Genomic DNA, 21,612 nt, shown 5'->3' with positions numbered 1-21,612 from the left:
CCGCCGTGTGCCACGAGTGAAACAATGGGTGAGTTTGTCCACACGCAGCCCCTCCCATCTGTCCAACGAACCCACTTGCCTCTGCTGCCCTGTACGCATTTCTACACGCCTCGCAAGGCACGGGACCGTCCCTCACCTTTCCGTGTGAGATACTCGGCCACCAGCGCTGTGACGTGGACGTAGCACATCGCCGCCTGTAATGAGAGAGAGACAGGGCTCAGCTGACTGGCACAGCACGTCCTCATGCGCAGGTGGACGTCAGGGCGAGGCTCGACTTGTCCAGAGCCCAAGGCGCCCACCAGCACTCTGAACAGCTGATGTCAGTGGGTGCCCCGCTGCTAGTCACCACAGGAAAAGGCAATGCATCCGGGTGGCTGAAGGTGGGAGTTGGAAAGCTTCTGCATGAGAGAGCTGCGAGGCGTCAGCCAGCAGCTCCTGCACAAACGAGGGGCTCCCCAGGCCCCGCCAGCCGGGCTTCTGTGCAGGACGTAGCCCCTGCAAGGGTGTGATGATCACAATGCTCCGCTGACCATGCAGTGACTCTGAGCTGGACACTGCCTAAAGTGTCGCTGTTTTATTTTTTAAGATTTATTTGTGTATACAGAACTGGGGTGCAGCCCAGAGGTGCAGGGGGGTGAGAGGCTTCACCAGAGACAGAGTGGGGAGCAGAACAGGCCAACTGATGAAGTCCACTGCTGAGGGGAGCAGCGGGCGGGTCAGGAGAGGTCTGCCGCGCCCTGTGGTCACCTCCGGGGCTGGCGGGGATGGGACTCATGGGGAAGTGGCTTTAGCTTCTTAGTGCTGCGCTTTAACCCGCTGCGCCACCAGGAAGGGCCAAGTATCGCTGTTTTTATTTTTAAAATTTACTTATCTGGGGCCCTCCCTGGTGGTGCAATGGGTTAAAGGGCAGCACTGCAGGTAGCCACAGCCCCCTCAGTGCGAGTTTGAGCCCCAGTCCCAGAGGTGACCCACATGGCACAGCAGACCTCTTACATCTCCCCGCTGCTCCCCTCAGTGGTGTACTTCGTCAGTCAGCCGGTTCTGCTCCCCGCTCTGTCTCTGGTGAATCCTCTCATCGCCCCTGCACCTCTGGCCTGTACCCCAGTTCTGTATGCATAAGTAAATAAATCTTTAAAAATTTTTATTTATCTGTTACATTGTTCTGTAACAGGGTGGTCCCTAGGAAAAGGGGAAGTTCCAGGTTCCCTGCCCCACCCAGAAGGAGGGTGGAGCTGAGCAGAGAAAGAAGGCAGCAGGATGGAGAGCCAGAAAGGAGACCTGAGGAAGCCACATGGAGCAGGGAGCATGTGAGGAAGAAACCGGGCTTGTTTCCTGGCCCTGGACTGGTTAAGGCAGATGTGGGTGAGATACCTATAAGGGAGGTGACTATGGCAGTGTTTATCTTGACTTTGATTTTGCTCTTTTCCTCCCAGACTGGTCTGGCCATTTCTGACCCTTTTCGATGGGTCTCGGCCAGAAGGTGCTTTAGTCTAGTGGCAGCTTTCAGGCCTGGCTTTGGGCCAGTCCCTTTTGGGGGGACTTTGCCCATGAGGGGAGGGGTCACTTCAGGTGTCTGATTTAGAAATTATATTCTCTGTCTTCCATATTGTATATTCACTGCATTAAAGTTTTATATGTTTTGTCTTGATGCGGCGGATGGCAGAACCCACTTAGAGCAGGCAGGTTTGGGGGTTCAGTGGTGCCCCTCTCCCTGTCCTGTAACAGATTCTTTCTGGGTGGTATTGGTCCCCCTGCCACCATGTGGTCCCCATAGACTCCCGCCACCACGGCACCTGTCCCCACAGTCCCTGTGCTCCTCCCTCCCCTGCCTTGAGCCCCGCCCCCGCCCTGGGCGCCTCAGGCCTCTGGTCAGCTCGCCAGCGTTGTCTCTTTCTCGTACAGTGTCACAAATGCTCAACTGCTCTCTTTGAACGGACGGGACCTTTCCTTTGACCTGGCCAACTTTGGTGAAGGGGGTAAAACTTATGTTCTTAAAAGGCCACACCCCAGCGGAAGGGCCACTGGGCTACCTCGGACAGGTCGCCGTTCTTGACGTGGATCCTGGCCATGCTGTCCAGCCACGTCTTCCTGAGCTCGGGGGTGCTGGCGTAGGACTTTGCCAGGCTGTACTGCAGGTCGACCAGCATCTCGGGGTCGCTCTCATGCTCCTTCATCTGGGCGGTGGCCATGAGCACCGTGCGGATCCTCTTGGTCAGGTCCTTCACGTCCGAGGAGAAGCTGGTGTGCTAAAGGGAGGGGACAGTGGCCCGTGGCCCTCAGCGGCGCTGGCCTGGCCACGCCCTGCGGGCTGAGTCGGGGTGAAACATCAAACGCAACCAGGCCACCCACCTTGATGAGCCGGTCGCTGTTGGCACAGTTGTTGATGATCGACAAGGACTGCTGGAACCTGGTCCCTCCAATCCCAACCACGTCCGCGATCAGCTGGCTGACGGAGATGATGACCTTGGGGACACACAAAGTGGGCAAGTCACTTCACCCTCAGGCGACCCCTGGGTTCGCCTCCCCGTTGGCTGTGTTGGGCGCGAGGACAGGGCAGAGGGGGTTTTGAGGGCGGGGATGGCCCCAGGAGCAAACAAGGTGGAGTGCTTTCTCCAGGAATGAGCCCAGGAGGTGAGCTTGCTCCTCGCCAGTTCTGTCTGCACAGCACAATGCTAATCAGGAGCGTGTGAGGATCAGATAAGCGCTTATCACTTAGATAGCGACTTATCTACCACTTTCTCTAACAAAAAAGGATACCTCATTATTGCCTGCTGGGGCTTGGGGTCAGCGACTGCGAACCCAGTAGGTGGGCTAATAAAAAACACCTTTGTTTTTATTAGAATCATACATATGACTATGCGATGGTGGGGGGCTGTGTTCCTGGGGCCTGCGACTAGCCCCGTCTTTGCCTGGTCGCTTGAGCCAAAATGTGGATTCCATCCTTCCCTGGCTTTTCCTTCACCAACCCCAGGTTCCAGCAGCCGCTGACTATAGCAACTCAGTCTCCTCTTCAAACCTCGCCAGCCCTGGCCGCAGGGCCTCTCGGACAGCCTGCTCTGTCCCAGATTTAACAATGGTTTCCCCCTTAGGTACCGTCTGCCTGATCCACGCTACATCAGAACCCAGACGACGTGGTGAGGCCCTCCTCATCGTGTTCTCACCAGATTCTCAACCCCTCTCAATGGGACAGGCCCTCTCCCCGTGCCTCTGAGCCCTGGAACAAGCCTGCCCTCTTCACCCGCTGACCCTGCTCACCCTTGTCTCTGGAAAGCACCCCAAGACATGCAGAACCCCTGGCTGCACTCAAGTTCCTGGGTCACAGTCCTCCAGCAGACTGTCCACTCCATGGGGGCTGGGGAGAGGGGCTTCTCCAAGAGCCCCATCATGTCATTTGCAAACAATATAAAGGAACAGAGGCCCTCCCTGGTGGTGCCACTGCAGCACGAGTTTGATCCCTGACCAGGGAGTGACCCACAGGGCTTAGCAGACCTCTCCTGACCCCCAGACCCCGCTGCTCCCCTCAGCAGTGTTTTTCAGTGCATCTGTCTGTTCTGCTCCCCACTCTGTCTCTGGTGCATCCTCTTACCCTCTTTACTCTGGCTTGTGCCCAGTTCTTATGTGCAGAAATAAATCTTTTTGTTAAAGAAAAAAGGACCAGATGTGGAGCAGGCTGGTCTGTGCGTGTGTGGGAGCCACACGGCTCGTCAGAATCAGATGCTCCCCAGGGCAGACGGCACGGGGCATGTCCATGCTGAGGAGATGAGGGAATCAGGAGGTGGGAGCAGGGCGAAAGGCGCTCTGGGTGGTGGGAGTCTCACCCAAGACGCCGACAACCATCACCCTCCCACAGGCCCTAATACATCCCGAGTGCGAGGAATTTCAGCCCCGACTGAGTCAACCTTTAAACGTCAGGTTTCCAACAGAAACACACCTAGGGCCCAGGTCACACCATGGAGGGCGACAAGCCAAGTAAGTAAATGTGACTTTCCAGTTTCCCCTCCTGGGGTCAGATCGTGGACCACTTACCCCGAGAACCTAAACAGAGTGCCACAGAATATCTGTGTCCCGGAAAAGCCGACCCCACGCACCTGCAGGTGTGTCCGGACAAAGGACTTCTTGCCGGTGTAGTCGAAATTGTTCCTCATCAGGAAGTAGAGCAGCTGCGAGGCCTCGGTTCTGATGGAGCTCAGCTTGGAGTTGCAGTACTTGAGGATCTCGTAGCACAGGGCCGAGCACATGTCAGCCCGCCCTTCATAGAACGTCGAGGGAAACTGAGGCGCACAGGGCAGAAACAGGCCGCGTCAAGGGGGGTGCCCTCCCCCGTGGTCAGTTCCCACCGCCCCTGAAGGAACGACATACCTTATAAATTAACGACCTTAAGGCTGTGAAGACATTTTTTAGAGCTGTTTCGGACTGATGTTTTTGAAGAAAACACAGGTAGACGTCAAAGACCTTTTTCATGAGAGGATTGTGTCCGTGGTCAGTCAGGAGCTGGTTCTGTGGACACACAGGGACGCCAGTTAGGGAGACCTGCCAGGCGCTTCAAATAGGTCCCTACAAGTTCTCAGAACCACACATTTCCTGGCACTGGGAACTCTGCAGTGAAGCTCCTTGGGAAGGCCCGGCAGTCTTCCGTGGGACACGAAATCAACACATTCCTGCTTCAGAAAGTTTATCATTTTCTATTAAGTTGTATCTAATGATACAACTTCCCAGCAAATTTTGGTAGGGTTAACGGACCACTGTTGTGCCATCCTGACTGGCCTCTGTTAGCTCACTTATTTTTAGTGCAACTGAGACACAGGTCACTTCAACACGACTTGTCCCATCCAGAAGTCCCAGGTAGTAGCTATTCCACGGGCTGGGAAAAGTTCTGAAGTTGTATCTAAGACCCAAACAGGCCCCTAAAAGTGAGCCCTCCGTATGCCCTTCAAGGCTCCTCAAGCCCTCACCAAGCTGGGAATAGTCAGAGTTTGGGAGGTGGCAGGTATAGGCTCTGGTCTGGCTCCACAGTGGTGGTCACCTGTGTCTCTACACAGATGGCACGGACGTTACTCGAATAAACGTGAGAACCACAGTTTGTTACTTCTTATCCCATTCTTATCCTTCAGTTCACCCCACGCCAGCAGTGAATTCACACTAACTCAACACCTGTGACCTGGCCAGCTGGTTCCCCTCGAATGCTGAGCGCCAACAGTGGACAGAAGTGTGCTCAGATAGACGTGTCCACTCAGAGCTCAGCACAAGCCACTGGGTCTGGCCATGGGCGGCACTCAGGGCCCTGTCCCCAACCCATGCCTGTCGGAGCAGATGTGTGTGATCTGGGCAGGCTGAAATGTAATGGGTACAGGCCTCATGGACCCGCCCCCACTCCAGACACTGGAACTACTGATCTCAACAATGCCACGGGGAAGCACCTGGGACTTGAGGTTGGAGCTGAGCGGCCAGGTTGGGGTAACACCGGACCTGTGGGCTCTGGGGCTGGCTCGGCCTGGGGGTTTGCGGCTGGTCACTGGCTCTCGGTGGGTCTTCAGTGAGCCGGTGGAGCCCAGGTCAGCAGGACTGTAGGCCTTTCTACTTGACTTGTATTTCTCTCCCTCTCTCCCTGGGTTGTTCCTTTACCTTTCTCCTTGTAAATAAGCCCATTATTGAACCTTTTTGAGTGTGTCCACAGTATGACTGAATCTTAAGCATGTGGGTGAGGACCCACAGACAGGCAACCCAATTCACACTGGGGTGCCTTGTAACAAAAGCACCAGCGGTAACAAAAGCCAAGCTCAGTCTCTCCAAGCAGTCTTACGACGGAGCCAAACTTAGGCCCAGGTAATTCTACAGTGCCGAAGGCAGACAGTGCAGGTGTGTCAAGGTCACCACATCCTACTGATGGAGAACACCTTCTACTCAGGGAGTAAGCCTGGCGCGTTGGGACCCACTGAGGCCCAGGTGTGTTCACAGCTGCCTGGACACCTGTAGCCCACGCACGGTGAGGTGTGAGGCAAGCGCCGAGTGAGTCCCCCACGGGAAGACGGCAACGCAGTGAGCAGCAGCCGTGACCCCTGCAGAGCTGGGTGGTTCTCAACCCAGAGCAGGGGGGAGGTTGTCTTCGGTGTCTGGGGAGCAGCCTGTGACCACGTTTCCCAGGAGCTGTAGTCCAAACGCCATAGCTTTCCACTTTCTTATTTATGGCTGGGTTAAGGGCTGGGTCCTCTTGGAAAGGAGATTTTGTCTTCCAGGCACTCGTGGCTGGAGACTAAAAACTGTCAAGACACTCTCCGCCTCACGCCCTTTTGCTGTCTGAAGTGCCCAGGTTCTTGTGACTCAAGCTAATTTTCCCCTCTTCTTCACTCTCTCTGAACAAGGGTTTTGTTTCCCATTTTTAGGACTTAGTTTTCATGGGTTTTGACCCCCAAATTTGCAAGAATGGAGTGATAAACTAAGCATGAAGCACTAAGTGTAAATCACCCCTCTTTTAAAGGGGTGAGGTATAGGCCTGCCAATTGGGACACAGTCCAGTTAACCCACGGCCTGCCTTTAGTTTCCAATTTTCTTTGCTCTTTACCATTAATTAGAACGTAATTAGAACAGCCCTAAATACTATAAAAATCTCTGAACATCCAGAGAGACCCTACAGTTTTTCCCAGCAGAAAGCAAAACCAAACTCACCCTTCACTTTCCACTCACAAATAACCATAGATAACAACGGAATCCATTTCATTTCACTTTTTTTTAGCCCTATTGACTTTTACTAAGCGTGGGGAAACTTCATTCAGGGAATTAAATGAGCAGGAAGAATAACATGAAAGGCACGGCAATTCTTACAATAAGGTAGAGAACCACTGAAAGTCTTTCTCAGGAACTGTCTGTAGTAACGCTGCCCCCTAGGGGACCTGGGTCTCTGAGAATGAACACAAGAGACCAGTCCAGCACAGACTGAAAACAAACTTAAACCTCAAGTGCCAGGATGAGCTTCCGGGGACATTGCTATCGCGTAATTTAGGAAAAGACACTTACGGCCTTCCAAGGCAGATGGTGTTTTCATGTAGGCACTGAGTTAAAAATAACTTAAACTCCTGGCCCTCCCTGGTGGCGCAGCGGGTTAAAGCACAGCACTGAGAATCTGAAGCCACTTCCGAATGAGTTCGATTCCCGCCTGCCGCCTGCCCCGGAGGAGACCACATGGCGAGCCAGACCTCTCCTGACCCGCCCGCTGCTCCCCTCAGCAGTGTACTTCGTCGATCTGCCTGTTCTGCTCCCCACTCTGTCTCTGGTGAAGCCTCTCACCGCCCCTGAGCCTCTGGCCTGTACCCCAGTTCTGTATGAATAAATAAATAAATCTTAAAAAAAAAAATAAAAAAAATAAAAAAATAAAAATAATAAAAAAAATAAAAAATAATAAAAAAAAATAAAAAAATAAAAAAAATAAAAAAAAATAAAAAATAAAAATAAAAAAAAATAACTTAAACTCCAGATGACTGGATCAAAAAGATGTGGTGCATATACACAATGGGATAATACTCAGCCACCAAAATAGATAAACCCCTGCCTTTTGCAGCAACATGGATGGAGCTGGAAGGGATCATGCTGAGTGACATAAGCCAGAAAGCAAAAGGAAAAAGACTGATGGTTTCACTCATGCAGGAGCGTAAGAGATCAAAAAAAAAAAAAAAAAGTAATTATGATACGGTAAAAATGAAAATCAACAACCAACTATAAACCAGAGACATTCTACGGGGAGGAGAGGGGGACGTGTCAAAACTGGGGCGGGAAGAGAGCACGTGACTACACGATGGCACCTGGGTGAAGTGGTAGGAAGGGCCGCCGGGGTCACACGGAGATGGACAGGTGCACACAGTGAAGGATGATGCAAAACAAAACAGAACAGAGCCTCCGGTTTAGAAAGAGCAGCTTCTACGGCAGAGCACAGCACGCTGCAAGATGACCTCAGCCCCCTGCAGACCAGAAGCCCCAGCAGGGCTGGGGGCCAGAGCACCTCATTATCACACCCACGTTCTCACCTGCAGCTCGAATCAGCGTGTCCAGACGTCAAGTGGACACACCAATGCTCAAAACTGGCTGATGGGTGGGGCTGGGGTTCACATCCAGGTGCCCAGGGACAGCTGCTGGGGACAGTGGTCCCCAGTGATGACCCCCACCACCTAGCAGGCAACACCCTCGAGGTGTGTGCGCCGACACGTGAGGATTTCTGCACCACAGAACACCTGCAGACACTCCTCAGACCCGACTCACGGCGGTTAAGGCCACCTGGCCGCCAACCCGGAAGCCCTTCGCTGCTGGCCCCCAGGGCGCCATGCCTGGGCGCATCAGCTCACTGCGGTCCCCTCCACGGCCTCTCACTTCCCACACACACAGCCCAGGGAGGCAGGTCCTGTCTCTGCACCACCGCGCACGAGAAGCCTCAGGTCCAGACCCGAGCCGCCTGCCCAGCGAGTGTGGCCTATGGACGTTGCAGGAGGACGCCCTTAGGCACTGGCTGTCGTCTGTCGAGAGGCCACACCTGGGCCAGCCTCCCAGGACCTGGACGCATCCTGGCCTTAAACACGAGGCGGCAAGCTAAGGGACCCGGGGGAGGCGTGGTCAGCATGGTCAGGAAACTGTCACTTTCTCGGGTGCTCCAGGGTCCCCCGTGCAGTGTGTGACCTGCCCCCGCCCAGGTGCAGGTGCCTGTCGGAGCGGCCAGGCCGGGCAGGGCGTAGGTGGAAGTCAGGAGTCCCTGCGAGGGCGATGGGGCAAATCGGCATATCCGGAGCTGCCCAACATGCCTGACTACAAATATCCCAAGAAAACAGAAGGACGCTGGAAGCAGGAGCACTGGACTGCTGGACTGGTCAGGGCGCAGGGCCCGAAAACCCGCAGTTCTAGCTCGCGGTCTCGCTGCTAGCCTGGGACTAGACTGAAGCCTTGGGGGAGGCCGCTGCCCGAGACTTGCCCTACTGGGCCTGTGTTTCCTCAGCTGGACACCTCTCGGCTGGACTCCTACTAGTGGGGGTGGGGCGGCTAAGGAGGACAAAGGCCTAGTGGATGGTGAGGAGCCAGATTACTATTTTACGAGAAGCGGAGTAAAATCATGCAGAGAATGCCTGGGCTTCCCGACACCCTCGCAAATGAACCACTTTTCCACTAGTCCACACCCTTAAGACGAAATCGGTTCCCCACTTCTGTGCAGGAGACGGAATCCTGCAAGGACAGGAAGCATCAGATTCCTAAAAACAGGGTGGCCAAAGAGATTGTTCCTGCCTACTCGAATATTACTGCTAGGCCCTAACGTTAAGACCAAAGAACCTTTTGGTTTGTCCCCCTGGAATGCTCTTATCATTGAACTTAGAAGCAGATCAAAAGAAACGTGTCCAGGTGAGTGTGTCCACACGCCTTACCCTGCATGGATATTTCATGGCCCCTGCACCAAGTCTGGCTACATTCCCAGAGAGGATCCAGCCTCCAGACACCGCAAGCAGGCGGCAAATTCAAGTTAACTCACGCTGCTGACTGGACTAACGGCTCCTCTAAAGGAACTGAAGGAGTCAGGGTTTCCTTCCAGGGGCGTGAACGGTTGCAGAAGTAAAAACACAACAAAAGAAGTTCTGGCTGCTCCAGCAAATGAGCAGAATGAATGACAGAGGCCAAGGCCTGACCTTGGTCGGCTGCCGGACCACGAACCTTGAAGGCCAGGGTGAAGAGGGAGAGCGTGTCCAGAGCCGTGAGGCACACCTCTGTGGCAATGTTGGCCTCCAGCAAGGACTGGTGAAGGACGTCCGCGTCCGAGTGGCCATAGCCTGTGAGAGACAGAACTCAAGGTCAGTGCCAGGTGGTTGCTGAAACGGGGCACGGGCTGCAGAACCAGGGGGGTCACAGTCAACTTTTGATTATTTACAGAAGGCTCCCTTTGGGGCCTTGATGTCCTGATTGCCTTTTATTTTGGGGGGGGGGGCGGTGATGGCTAATGTTTCCATTCAATTTCACTCTCCCCTCAGGGAGGGAAGTCGAGCAGTGCATACTTATTGACTGCTGGCACTGTGCCAGCCACATTCTATGAACTTGACACGAATTCGCTCATTTAATCCCGCGACAGCCCTGTGAAGCACCTGCGCAATTAAACCCTTTCTGCAGATAAAGGCATGGAGGCGCACAGGGCTGAATACCTTGTCCTCCGTCTCGCGGTGGGTAAAGAGTGTAGTCAGGCCAGGCACCCGGATGGGAGTAAACCCACCAGGTCACCGGGCCGAACTGACGGGAGCCAGAGATGGGGAAAGCGGTGGAGCTGTGCGCAGTGACCCGGGGGTCACTGAGTCAGGTCCTGAACCCACTTTCAGAGCGGCGTGACCTTGGGCAGCTACTGGGCCTCTCTAGACCCCCGTTTCCTCATCTGCAGAATGGGGATAATACAGTGTCCACCTCAAAGGGCTGTGGTGAGTATTCAATTCATTCATATTTGTGAAGCTCTGAGCACGGGGCGTGGCACAGTGAACACTCTGAATTCGGGAATGCAAAGACCTGCGTGACTAGCTCGAACCGTGAGTAATAATCAAGAGTTGACTGCATTGCTAACAGTGTTCTATTTGCTTTACAAAAAGCATAAAAGCCAACGTGTTGGAAAGAAATGTTGAAGAAAAGGAAAGCACTTGAAGAATTATAATTTAAATACAAACTGATATTTCTGTATGTGGCTGTACATAATTTAGTACTGATACAGAGGTAGCTGGACATACAATTTGAGATATTAAATTATGAAATGGTTTGCGTTAGCAGCATATATACAGGGATGCAAAGATGTTACAGTATCCATCTAGATGACGAAGAAAGATGACAATACAAAAAAACACCATGTAATGTCTTTCTCCAAGGAGCAGAAACAAGTCAACACTTACTTTGTAGGTAATTTTCTTAACACTCCAGAGAGGAGGACATTTCGCATTTAGATTAGAACACTGAAGTGGAGAAAACCTAGAGAATGTTCTTGCGGCCAGTCATGGAGAGGAACCAGAATCTAAACTCCTGAATCACAGCAGCTTTTATTAGGAGAACACAGAGACTAGTGAGGTGACATTCTGCCTTTACTAAATGCCAGCACAAGGATTTTCAGGCTACAAAAAGGCTTTTTTCCAAGAGAGGCTTGGTTGCTTTTTAAAATACGCTAAGAAACCACTCAGTGTTTTAACCCAATCTTGTTTTTCAAAAGCTGGCTCTGAAGTCCAGTCTGTGGTCAGTCTGTGGGTTACTCCAGCGCTGACAGTCACAGAGCTCATGTGCCTGCCAGTTCTAGTCAGGTCTGCGCATTTTGGTAAGAAATCTCCCCGAAGAAAGAAAGATGGGTAATTTTTGGTTCTAGTATTCATTGTGCCTCCTCTGGAAGCCAAGAATTGGGCTCACTGACCAGATCTCTTTGGCAACATACAGATACAATGCAAGAGGAAACAGAGGGTCACAGTTAACGGGACCCTAGCCAAGAGAAGGGGAGAAGCCCCCCACAACACCTTTTGTTAGACCAACCAACGCCATCAGAGCCTCGGACCCACAGGAGTCTTGCAGTCTGGGTTCAACTGTAACAGGGAACTTGCTTTGGGGAGTTTTTTTTTATATACATTTATGTATTTATATGTATATATATAATTTTTACATCATATTGTGCATTTTTTCATCTTGCTTTGGGGAGTTTTTAACATTTCTTTCTGTCCTTTTCTTTTTCTAGATGACTTACTGGCCAAGTGTATTCAGGTGATCATTATACATGGATGGGCTAAACAGTGAGAAATTCGCATAGAAATACCTAACTGGGCTGGAAGTCTGGACCAATTAAAAAATTGGCAGTGTGTTGTTTTGAGAACATATATAATCAGTGGACCATGCTAATTAATGACAAAAAATTGCTCTAGCAATTACACCCCCAATAAGACTATCCACTGTCTAGCCAGTCTCCTTTAAAATATCACATTCACAGAGAAAATGTCTGCATCTGTCTGAATTACTTGAGAATCAAAGAAGTGGCTATTTTAGCCACAAATGGTTATAATTTGCTTTTCTTTAAACCACTCATCTCACAAAGCCAGCAGCCTTCCTTGGCTGGTAAAATTAATACACTAAAATTAAAAAGCAGCCGCCGCAGCCAGAGAGAACGGCTGGGAGACAGCTGGACCACTCGCCAGGGCGGTCTCCATGGAGACCGTTTGTCTCAAAAGCCTCGAACAAAACTACGCATGAAGGAGGATTTTAGTCAACGGTTCACCAGGCTATAGGCCGCCACAGGAAAATGGAACTGAGCTGTCAAGTCCAAGAAGGGGTTCTTAGGACACAGAGTGATTTCTTCAATTATCAGTCAGCAACTTTTTGAAGTTGGTAGAGGCGATTCTGAGCCAGGGAAGGAAGAAGTGCTGTACTACTTATGTCCACTAGGGGGCAGCGGTGCCTTAGGGCCCAGGGTGCTGATTGTTTGAGGAGAAATATGGAAAATGTGGGGGTGTTGGGGTTCGGAGGTGTGGGGGTGGGTGGGCGTGAAGGGGCCACCTCCAACAACTGTCTCTGGAGTTGCTCCAAGTGCTCAGAATTCCTGCTAGCATTGATGATTTTCACTCCGCTGCCACTCTGATTAAGTGACTTATTCTAAATCCCGAGGCCATGGATGAGGTATTTTCCCCCTCTAGTGTCATCAGCTGTTTTTAGACTTCTTGAACCTTCCTCTGTTTTAATAACTCCTGTTACCTGCATAGCTTGATCTAATACCACAATCTACAAACCCACCCACCCTGACAACTGCACAGCATCACGGGTGAGGTGGTGGGAAGGCCCCTTAGCCACTCACCTTTCCTGAATGTTAGAGGACGTCATGTGGGCTGGCCCTCAGGTGCGCATGTTCGAGGGGAACCCATTTCTGTAGCTTTCTGAAGACAGAATTCCTGCTTATGTTTTTAATTTTGTTCTCTGGCCCATGAAATGAACTCAGGAAAAGTAATACCTTGTATGAGAAAAATGGAAATCCCAAATGACAAATGTGCTGGTGAAGACTGGCCTCGTAGGTACACTGGCCCATGGGCTCAGTTTTTACTCCCTGCCCAGCATTACTCAGGTATCAGACTGGTCAGCCTCTACCCCTCACCTTTCCTCTCATTATTACCAGCAGAAAGATTTTCCTTAAGGGTGGGCAAGTGCCGAGAACGGAATAAGGAGTAATATTCCAGGGCTAAAATTACGTGATCTCCTGTCTGTGCTCTGATACTTGCTTTACTAAGATGTATCCTGATTTTAAAAATGCACAAAACGGATAATCTCAGGGAAACTGGGCTTTATAAGCAGACACTTCATGCCCATCTTGAGTTAGGATGTAAAGCCATCAAAGTCCATTTCACCTCTTTTAACAGAGTTATTGCCCATGCTGGAAACTTTTGGGGTATTTGAGTTGTAATTCAGAGACTATAAACAGTCTTTGCATTTTCCATATGAATTTAATTATTATACACAGTATAGAACTTATCACGTATATTCGTTCTTAAACTCACGCTTACTAGATAGAATTTTGGGTTAATATGGGTCTTGCTAGCAGAACTGATGTTGAAGAGACCTAGACAACAGCCCAGTGGGTCTCCAACCAGCGGCTTCCACACCTGTCGCTACAAGTACCTGCACTAGCTAGCAGGCAGTTCAGTTAGAAATGCTTTCCTAGGTTGTCCTGAAATCTGACTCTGGACAGCTTAATCCCATGATCTTAAATTGTTCTTCTATTGTATTATATGAAAAACAATTGGGGTTTTTTTTTTTTAGAAGATTTTATGCCTCTTGACTGGTATCCCATGACTACAGTGGGAAATATGAAGGATCCTGCTAATAGAATTATTATACCTAGAACACCTGACATCAAAACAAATTGAAATGTTATTAATATATTTTTTCAAATGTCTCACTTATTTCAAACGAATTTCACCTCCTAATATGGTTTCTAGAAGCTATTCTAAATGTAGCTTTCACTCGCAATCTGTCATTTCACGCAGATCTCCTCTGTCAATACATGGAGTGTGCACTGATCACAATAGGTCAGTATCTTGATAGTGTAAACACTGACTTTTTGTGTGCCTACGCACCTCTATGCCTGGAGACTACCTGGCCACACAGTGAAATCTGTCACCACGGCACTTCCCAGCAAAGTCTGACTTCCCATCGAACCCAAGGCAGTGACAGGTCTCCCGCATCCATGCGGTGTTTAGTTCTACTGATGGGTAAGGAGGCAGCTTGGCCACCACTGGGCTGGTTCTTCTGGTCCTCAGCTGCCGCCTGCTGGTCAGCTGCGGTCTCACAGGGTCTTTCCTAGTTTACAACATGGGAGGTAATGTGAAATGCAGGTGCATGGGGGCTTTCTACTTTTACTCTTTTCTAAAATGAATGCATGTCAGACTCTGGCATCCCAGCAAGCGCCTAACATGTGGGATTTATGTCATATTGGTTGGCCCAACAGAAGGAGCTGTATTCACTGTCAAAGAGGAGGTTTTAGAATGAGCACAGATCTAGCCCCTAGGGCACCCACATGCCTCACACACGTGACCGTGAACGGGAGGCGTCAGACCACCCGGATGAGCAGGGGTGGGAGGGACCAGGGCGATGGCAGAGATGCCCCTCGTGGGGAAGTCAGATGGGAAAAGGTCGCTGGCGTCACGAGAAGCTGACTAACGCAGAAATAGGACGAACAAGGAGAGAGGAGAAGGCTCCTGGTGGGCAGCGGGGAGAGACGAGAAGCCCCACTACTCTCAGCACGGCTTTGGCCGCCAGCCGTCTCTCCACAAAACCCATTTGTGGTGGAAGGGTCTGCTGCTTATCTTAGTTATTTATTCTTGTGTGGATCGTTTATTTTATTTTTGCTTGTTTCCTGTTTTCCTTGAACATTATCTTTGGAGCCAGGGCACTGGTCTGCTTAGGGTTTTTTTAAGGGCTCTGACATTTCAGCACTTAATTCATCTGAAGGTGAGGGACCCCTTGTGTTAAAAAGGAACAGGCTGGGCGGCAGGTCCTGAAGAACTGGGGGAATTTGATTTCTGCATGCGAAATACACTGCATGGGAAAGCTGAAGATAACAAAACTGCCTGGCTGCCACCCCTTTGTTGAGGGAGCTGGAAAAACGCTAGCAGGCAAGATGCTGAGGAATCAAGCCTGCAGCCTCAGACATGTCTCTAGAGTCCATCTCAGCTTAGTGGAGCCTGGGGCACACTGAATAATCCTGACTCCAGCCTGGGGCTGTGTAAAGGGCCACTGTTTCCGCCAAGCTGCTGTGTGTGGACGTCTCAGCCCTCTCCCATGGAACTACTCTCAACTCAAGATACTGGGGTGTTGTCACAATTCTTAGCCTGCCCGAAGGAGGAGGGATGAACTCACGGTAAATGGAATTCTCATGATTAGAAAGATGGTGAGATGTAATGAGCGTGTACTAAGGACCTGGATGAGCACAAACACTCGTGTAGGTAAACAATCACGAGCTCATCAGGCCCGGGAGGCAACGGCACCTGGGGCCATGTGCCAGAGAGATGGTCCTTGTTGGAAATGACCACGTTAGTGTTTACAGTGCTGCGTGGTGGGTTGCATGTAGGTTTTCTGCTCTGAGAAACCCTTCAGCCAGGGGGACGCTTAAATTTCTAGACACAGCACCTGATGCCATGTCCCTCTGGTGATTGGAAAAAAAAAAAAAGTAGCCCCCGTGTTTTGGTAGAATCTCGATGATGAAGTCAGAAAACCGCAAAGTTAGGAAGGCAAGATGAACACAGAGGTCTCGGTTTGCAAGGAAGCGGCCTCGTAAGCAGATTTCGACCTGATTAAATCTTACCATTGTCTACAGAAATTCCAAGCACACTTGATATCTTTCTCACACTGAAAACACAGAAAAAGTCACTTTGTTATTGGCTTTTCCACACCCTCACACATCGATTCACGGGCTCGACGCTTTCACGACAGTTTACAGATTAACATAGGCTCAGAGTCGAGAGTCAGAAGGTGGACGCTTGATCAACTACCCACACAGATGGGGTGGAGGGGACCTGCCCTAGTTCCCAGGAGGGGCCAGGGAGGCAGGAACACTCATGATAGGTGGGTGACACGCCAATGGTCCAAATATTAAACGCAAAACGGCAGGGTAGGTTTGGTGATCCAACCGGCCACTGCTTGTTTAAAACTGCCCAGCAGAGGGGCGGCCACGGGCTAGCACTGAGGTCTGGGGAGTAGCTGATCAGGCCCACATCCTGCCCTCTCCTCCAAGGAAGGGAACCGCAGCGTGAGCTCTTCATCCCACTGGCTCTGAGCTGGAAGAGAAGTCAAGTTGGTGGTGTGTGTGCTCTGGCCTGGGCTCTGCCCGCTGAACTGTCGCCGGGGACGGCTGCTGAGACCATGGATGCGATGGACTTACTGTGGTTAAAAGCGAGAGAGTTATCCAGGCTGCCCAGCTGCTGCAATCTGGCATGCATCGTTCCTGCTCTGCTACGGGAAACAGGCAATGTCTGAGACTTTCGATCATGAACTATGGGTCCCAACCCCTCCTGGTTCCTGCAACGTGAGTGACAGGGGATAGAAGCCGAAGTTAGACTTGTTACATGGCAGCGGGTCCGGAGCGTTAGTGCGGCCAGGACACAGGACAAGGGGGTGGGACCGGGCACAGCCCAGCCCGTCGGGGTCAAACGAGAGCCAGGCACACAGCGCGGCGGCCTGGCAGGGCTCACAGCCAAGCGTGGGGTGCAAGAAGAGGGCGCCAAGCCCATGCAGAGACCCTGTGGCTTTAGGAAGGACTCGGGGCCAAAGGATAATATCAGGGCAAATGGCAGAACACCACCAATCTGTTCCGACTGTATGCTTTATAAAGAGCCGTACGTGTGTGTGCGTGTGTGTGGGTGTGTCTGTGTGCGTGTTCTAAAGATTAATGCACTGGGAGCAACAGCAAGCATGCAATGGAGGGGTTAGATGAGGCAGTTTAACGTCTTATTCTTACCCAGGCAGGAAGGAGAAGAGCCACACACTTTGTTAAACTTGTCAGCAGTCAGTAAAGAAAACAGAGAAGTGACGTGGGTTAGCAATCCAGCACTGACTTCCTACAGTGTACCATCACCAGGCGGGGGGGTAGGGGGACTGGGGTGGGGGGGCGGTGAGCCCAGTGCTGGAGGGTCACTGCCCAGGCCGGACCAAGGCCTCTCTGTGTTATGTGTGGAGGACCAGGGCATGCATGGGCACCCCCGGGCAACATGCTCCGGGTGACCCCAAAGTGCCCCAGTGAGGTGGCTCAGTGCCACAGACCCGACCACCACGGATGGCGAACGCCGAGTGCTCTGAGCCTCGAGTCCTGACCGCATGCAGCAGACTGTGGCCACATTCTGTAAAGCAGGGTGCCTCTCCCCATGGTGCATACGACCAAGCACATCGTCCGCTCCCGCCTCCACCAAGCTGTAAGAGCGCCCGGGAAGCAGGAGTCCCTATGCAGGTATATACAGGGTGCTCACGAAGCCCGAGGCTTGCTCTAAAATACGCAACTTGAGAGCCCATGAGAAAGTCCCTCAGCGGCTTCTCAGGCCAAGGTCTAAAGCTTTGTTGGGGCAGAAGTCTCCAGCTTCCACTTCCCCGTGCGCTGGCGAGAGGGGTGGTGGTCTGTTCTGCACAGGCTTCCCAAATGCCCCAGTGATGTCGGGGACAGTGCCCGGAGGGGCGCAAGGCTCCAGCACACGGTGCCTGCCCATCTTCAGGGCAAGGTCAAGGGGAAAAGGCCGAGAGGGGAGGGGCGGTGCAGAGACACCCTGTATATATGTGCATTTGGCTCTCAAAAACTCAAAGGTAAACATTTGACTGTTAGAATAAAAAAAAAAAGGTTAAGATTAGAGAACTTTTAAATGCCACCACATTTCAATTAAAAACAAAATATTAATAGGAGGGAAGCGTAAAATATCCTTCCTAAATGTGCTCTTTTGAAGAAAACACATACTTGTATTTCACACAATGCATCATTCTGGAAATGGCTCAAAAATCCCAAGTAAAGAACAATGTTAACATAACAAGCAAAATCTTCACATTCAAATAGATTAAAAATCTCTGATTTCATTGCTGTAGCACAAAACTGTACAGAGAGAAGAGGGAAAAGGGTCTCAGTCACAACTCCATTTGAAAGTTGCTCTTTCAACATAGATATGTGCACTTAAACTGTTCAAAATAACGATCACCAAGAAGCAGGACGACAAGACAAAAGCTTCATCGCAGAACACAAAACAAAAAAACAAATACGGACACACGGAACGGCTGGGGGCAGGAGAGAGAACCTGGGAACGACCAGATGGGCTGTGGGGGGCTGTCGGGGGCAGCACCCCTCTGAGAGCTCCCTGGAGCTCAGGGGACAGCAGTGGGATCTGGGACAGGGTAGGGGGGTTTAAGGTACTCAACGAAGAGTCCTGCTCACAGAAAAACAGGAGGTGGGGGGTCGACTCAGAGTAAGAGGAGAAAGGTTCAATCAAGTTCAGAGCAGGATTTGTGGAGGTGAGACAAACCGGAGATGACTGAAAACACGCCTTCACTAGGAAAGGAGAGCGGGCGGGCAGGGAAGGGGGATCCCTGCAGGTAGGAGGCGGATGGTGAAGAGGGAGCGGTGGAACGGGAGAAGAGCCAGGACGGAGGAAGGAGGGAAGACGGAGGGGCACTTGGAGGAACTGGGGGGAGAGACCGAGGAGGCAGAGGGGACAGAGATGGGGACGGTTTGTCAGTGCTGAAGGGCAGTGACAGGCCAGCGAGGAAAGGCTTTCAAGGGACACCAGACAAGACGAGACGGACGCCTGGCAGGTGCAGGTGGAGGACGCTGCCGGGCATGGTAGCACCGGCCCAAAGACCCGCCAGCTGTCTCCGTGGCTGTGTGTGAGATTCCAGCGGCCAGTCACCGCGGACGACAATGTGCACACATTTGGGAAACGGAGTGGCAGAGAGGGAGCCCGCACTTCAGATGAACCCCCACAGTACCTGGCGATGTACCGCTTCCCCATGTACTGGAACTGGTGCAGGCAGACTCTGTGGGCGGGAAAGGTGACTTCAGTACAGTCAATAAGGGCACATGGAAGAAACGTCCCGTCGGTCACTAGCTCCTTACTTCTGGTTTTCCAAATGTCTCTGCACATCCCTTTAATCCTAGAGAGGGTTACTAGCTGCAAGAAGGTCCCTGCCTGTCTACTGTAGGGGGGAAGTTAGAGTTACCCCAAGAGAAAGGCCCAGGTCCCAAAGCATTTTCCACTGACTCCACAGCACCTATGAACTGCAGGCAGTTTGCATAGAAGCCCCAGGGGACCCTATGAGCTGCTAGAAGTTGCTTAACTTCTTGGCTAGCTCACTCTCTGGCTCCAGGAAATGGGCTGATTCTTACTAGGCACTAAGCATGCGTGTTTTTTTTTTTTTGGTTTGGTTAATATGGCCACATTACTGATTCTAAAAGTCACCATATGCTTACCAAGAGGCAGTTATAAGAATGTCTATGGGTAGATACTTAGGAGTGGGATTGCTGGGTTATATGGAAACTCTATTTTTAGCAGTTTGAGAAACCTCCAGTTTTCCATAGTGGTTGTACTAGTTTGCATTCCCACCAGCAATGCAGGAGAGTTCCTTTTTCTCCACATCCTCGCCAACAATTGTTGTTGCTAGTTGTTTGAAGATGTGCCATTCTCACTGGGGTGAGGTGGTATCTCATTGTGGTTTTAATTTGCATCTCCCTTATTACAAGTGATGTTGAATGAACAACTATAAACCAGAGACATGTCATGGGGTAGAAAGGGTATGGGATTAAAACTGGAGTGGGAAGAGGGCACCGGACTATGGTGATGGTACACAGGTGAATTGGTGGTGGGAAGCACACGGGGATTAGAAATGAGATAAAAACAATGTACAAAATGAAGAATGGTGTAAATAACAATAATAATAATAATAATAATAATAATAATAACAATAAAAACATCTAGTAAGTTCTGGAATGAAAGCACCAGCTCACCAAGGCCAGAATGCCACAGGGGACAAGGCCCCAGATGCAAAGTTTCCACCTGAGTTCACGCCAACACTCTTGGCAGGAAGAGCCACCCTATTACTGTGCACCATCATAGAAAGCAAAAATAATTACTTTTTTTGCTGCAGACATAATAATGGTTTTGTTGTTGCGGCTGCCTGAGACACTGTATAGGTCAATTTTTCAAAAATCATATTCTAGATTTGTGAAATCATTTGGCTGCAGCAATTTGGATAGGGATTGTGGAGTCTAGTTTCTAAAAGTGAAGGGCTTAAAGGGAATCAGAAAGTTAGACTGAAGAGCTAAAATGAGATGCTGTAGATCATATATAAGATTTCATTTTTACTTGTCAGATATTTTAAAATAATAGCAATTTCTGTCTCAGTTTCTGCACAGATTTAACCTAGAAGCGCAGCACCCACCCAATTCAGCTAAGTCACTCTGTGCTCATGTATTACAATGACAGAGAAACACCAGCAGTTGCCTCTCATCTGTACAGACCCTGTGGCTCAGAATAATTTAAGGCAGGTCAGAGCTGCCTGGGTCCTGAGCTCCTGAGGGCCAGGGGTGGGGTCAGTTCCAGCACAGAGGGCTTAAGGATAAGTGTGGAGATGTAGACAGCCTGTGTTCTTCCCACCTCTCTATCAGGCAGGAGGGTCAAGAGGCAAGAAGTAAAGACAAAACTACTCACTCAGATATGGTAAAAAAATCCATAAGTTCGGTTGTTGAAGCCTTGTGCCAGTACGTAAACAAAGCATCTAGAAAATAAACAGTTCTGCGGTCACAATCATGAGGTGTATTATGCACATTAGAAAGAGGCCTCTGAGCATAGACTTCTGAGCCCTGCCAGGCCCCCATTCAGCTGATCAAAGGACAGCGACCCACCTATACAGCATTGCATGCAAGTGGCTTACTCCATATAGGGAAGCAATCTTCTGACACTGGAACTTTAATTCCCTCAACTAGCATCTAGTGCTATATATGTAGCTTATCCATCACATGCCCTTATATAGGCTAGGAAATTCAAATACAAGTGGCCCTATCATTTAATGTCAGGCTTTCTCTTTATCTACCCAGTGAGGAATCTATTAGAAATTGCTGTATGTACATAAATACCCCTCTCCCCCCCCCACACAAATGAAAGTATGCATACTACGATATACTGGATTGCCCTTTCAATTTTAATGTAACATTATAACTTGCATCTATCTCCCTTTTTCCTAGCTACATAATATTCCTCTAATAGATAACATTTACATTTTTTGACATATTGACAAATAGACTTCCAAACAAGCAGATATGAGGTTCCTATTCTCCTAACACTGGGGGAAGGAGGACCACTGATTAAAAACTCACTCCAACTCTTCATCTGGGCATTTTTTATTAAGGCAAATTCACTCACAGAAAGCAGTCAGGTGTTGACCCAACCATTTTAGCAGTGGAAAGAGTGTCTCATGTGATAAACATCTTTGTATGCTTTTTTTTTTCCTAAAGATTTATTTGTGCAAACAGAACTGGGGTACAGGCCAGAGGAGCAGGGGCGGTGAGAGGATTCACCAGAGACAGAGTGGGGAGCAGAACAGGCAGATCGACGAAGTACACTGCTGAAAGGAGCAGCGGGC

The 21,612-nt window shown here is 50.5% G+C and overlaps 1 protein-coding gene across 3 annotated transcripts in view; it reads right to left on the bottom strand.

Moving 5' to 3' along the window:
• The window catches only part of DOCK9 (dedicator of cytokinesis 9), a 185,468-nt gene that overhangs the window by 30,766 nt on the left and 133,090 nt on the right, over positions 1-21,612 (bottom strand). For 2 of the 3 annotated variants that reach the window (XM_012723213.1, XM_012723212.1), the window contains exons 36-44: positions 20,682-20,748; positions 18,964-19,011; positions 16,388-16,455; positions 9,676-9,791; positions 4,360-4,497; positions 4,089-4,271; positions 2,350-2,463; positions 2,031-2,246; positions 137-194 (exon numbers count right to left, since the gene is read on the bottom strand). In XM_012723213.1, the coding sequence (XP_012578667.1) occupies positions 137-194; positions 2,031-2,246; positions 2,350-2,463; positions 4,089-4,271; positions 4,360-4,497; positions 9,676-9,791; positions 16,388-16,455; positions 18,964-19,011; positions 20,682-20,748 (1,008 nt within the window). Of the gene's footprint in view, positions 1-136; positions 195-2,030; positions 2,247-2,349; positions 2,464-4,088; positions 4,272-4,359; positions 4,498-9,675; positions 9,792-16,387; positions 16,525-18,963; positions 19,012-20,681; positions 20,749-21,612 lie in introns of all 3 variants that reach the window. The other variant, XM_012723211.1, reaches the window with a different exon arrangement.

This window comes from Condylura cristata, unplaced genomic scaffold (assembly GCF_000260355.1).
Source record: "Condylura cristata isolate star-nosed mole 26May11 unplaced genomic scaffold, ConCri1.0 scaffold00010, whole genome shotgun sequence".
Taxonomy (NCBI): Eukaryota; Metazoa; Chordata; class Mammalia; order Eulipotyphla; family Talpidae; genus Condylura; species Condylura cristata.
Note: the sequence above shows the minus strand (reverse complement) of the source record. Positions and strands in the feature narration are given on the sequence as shown.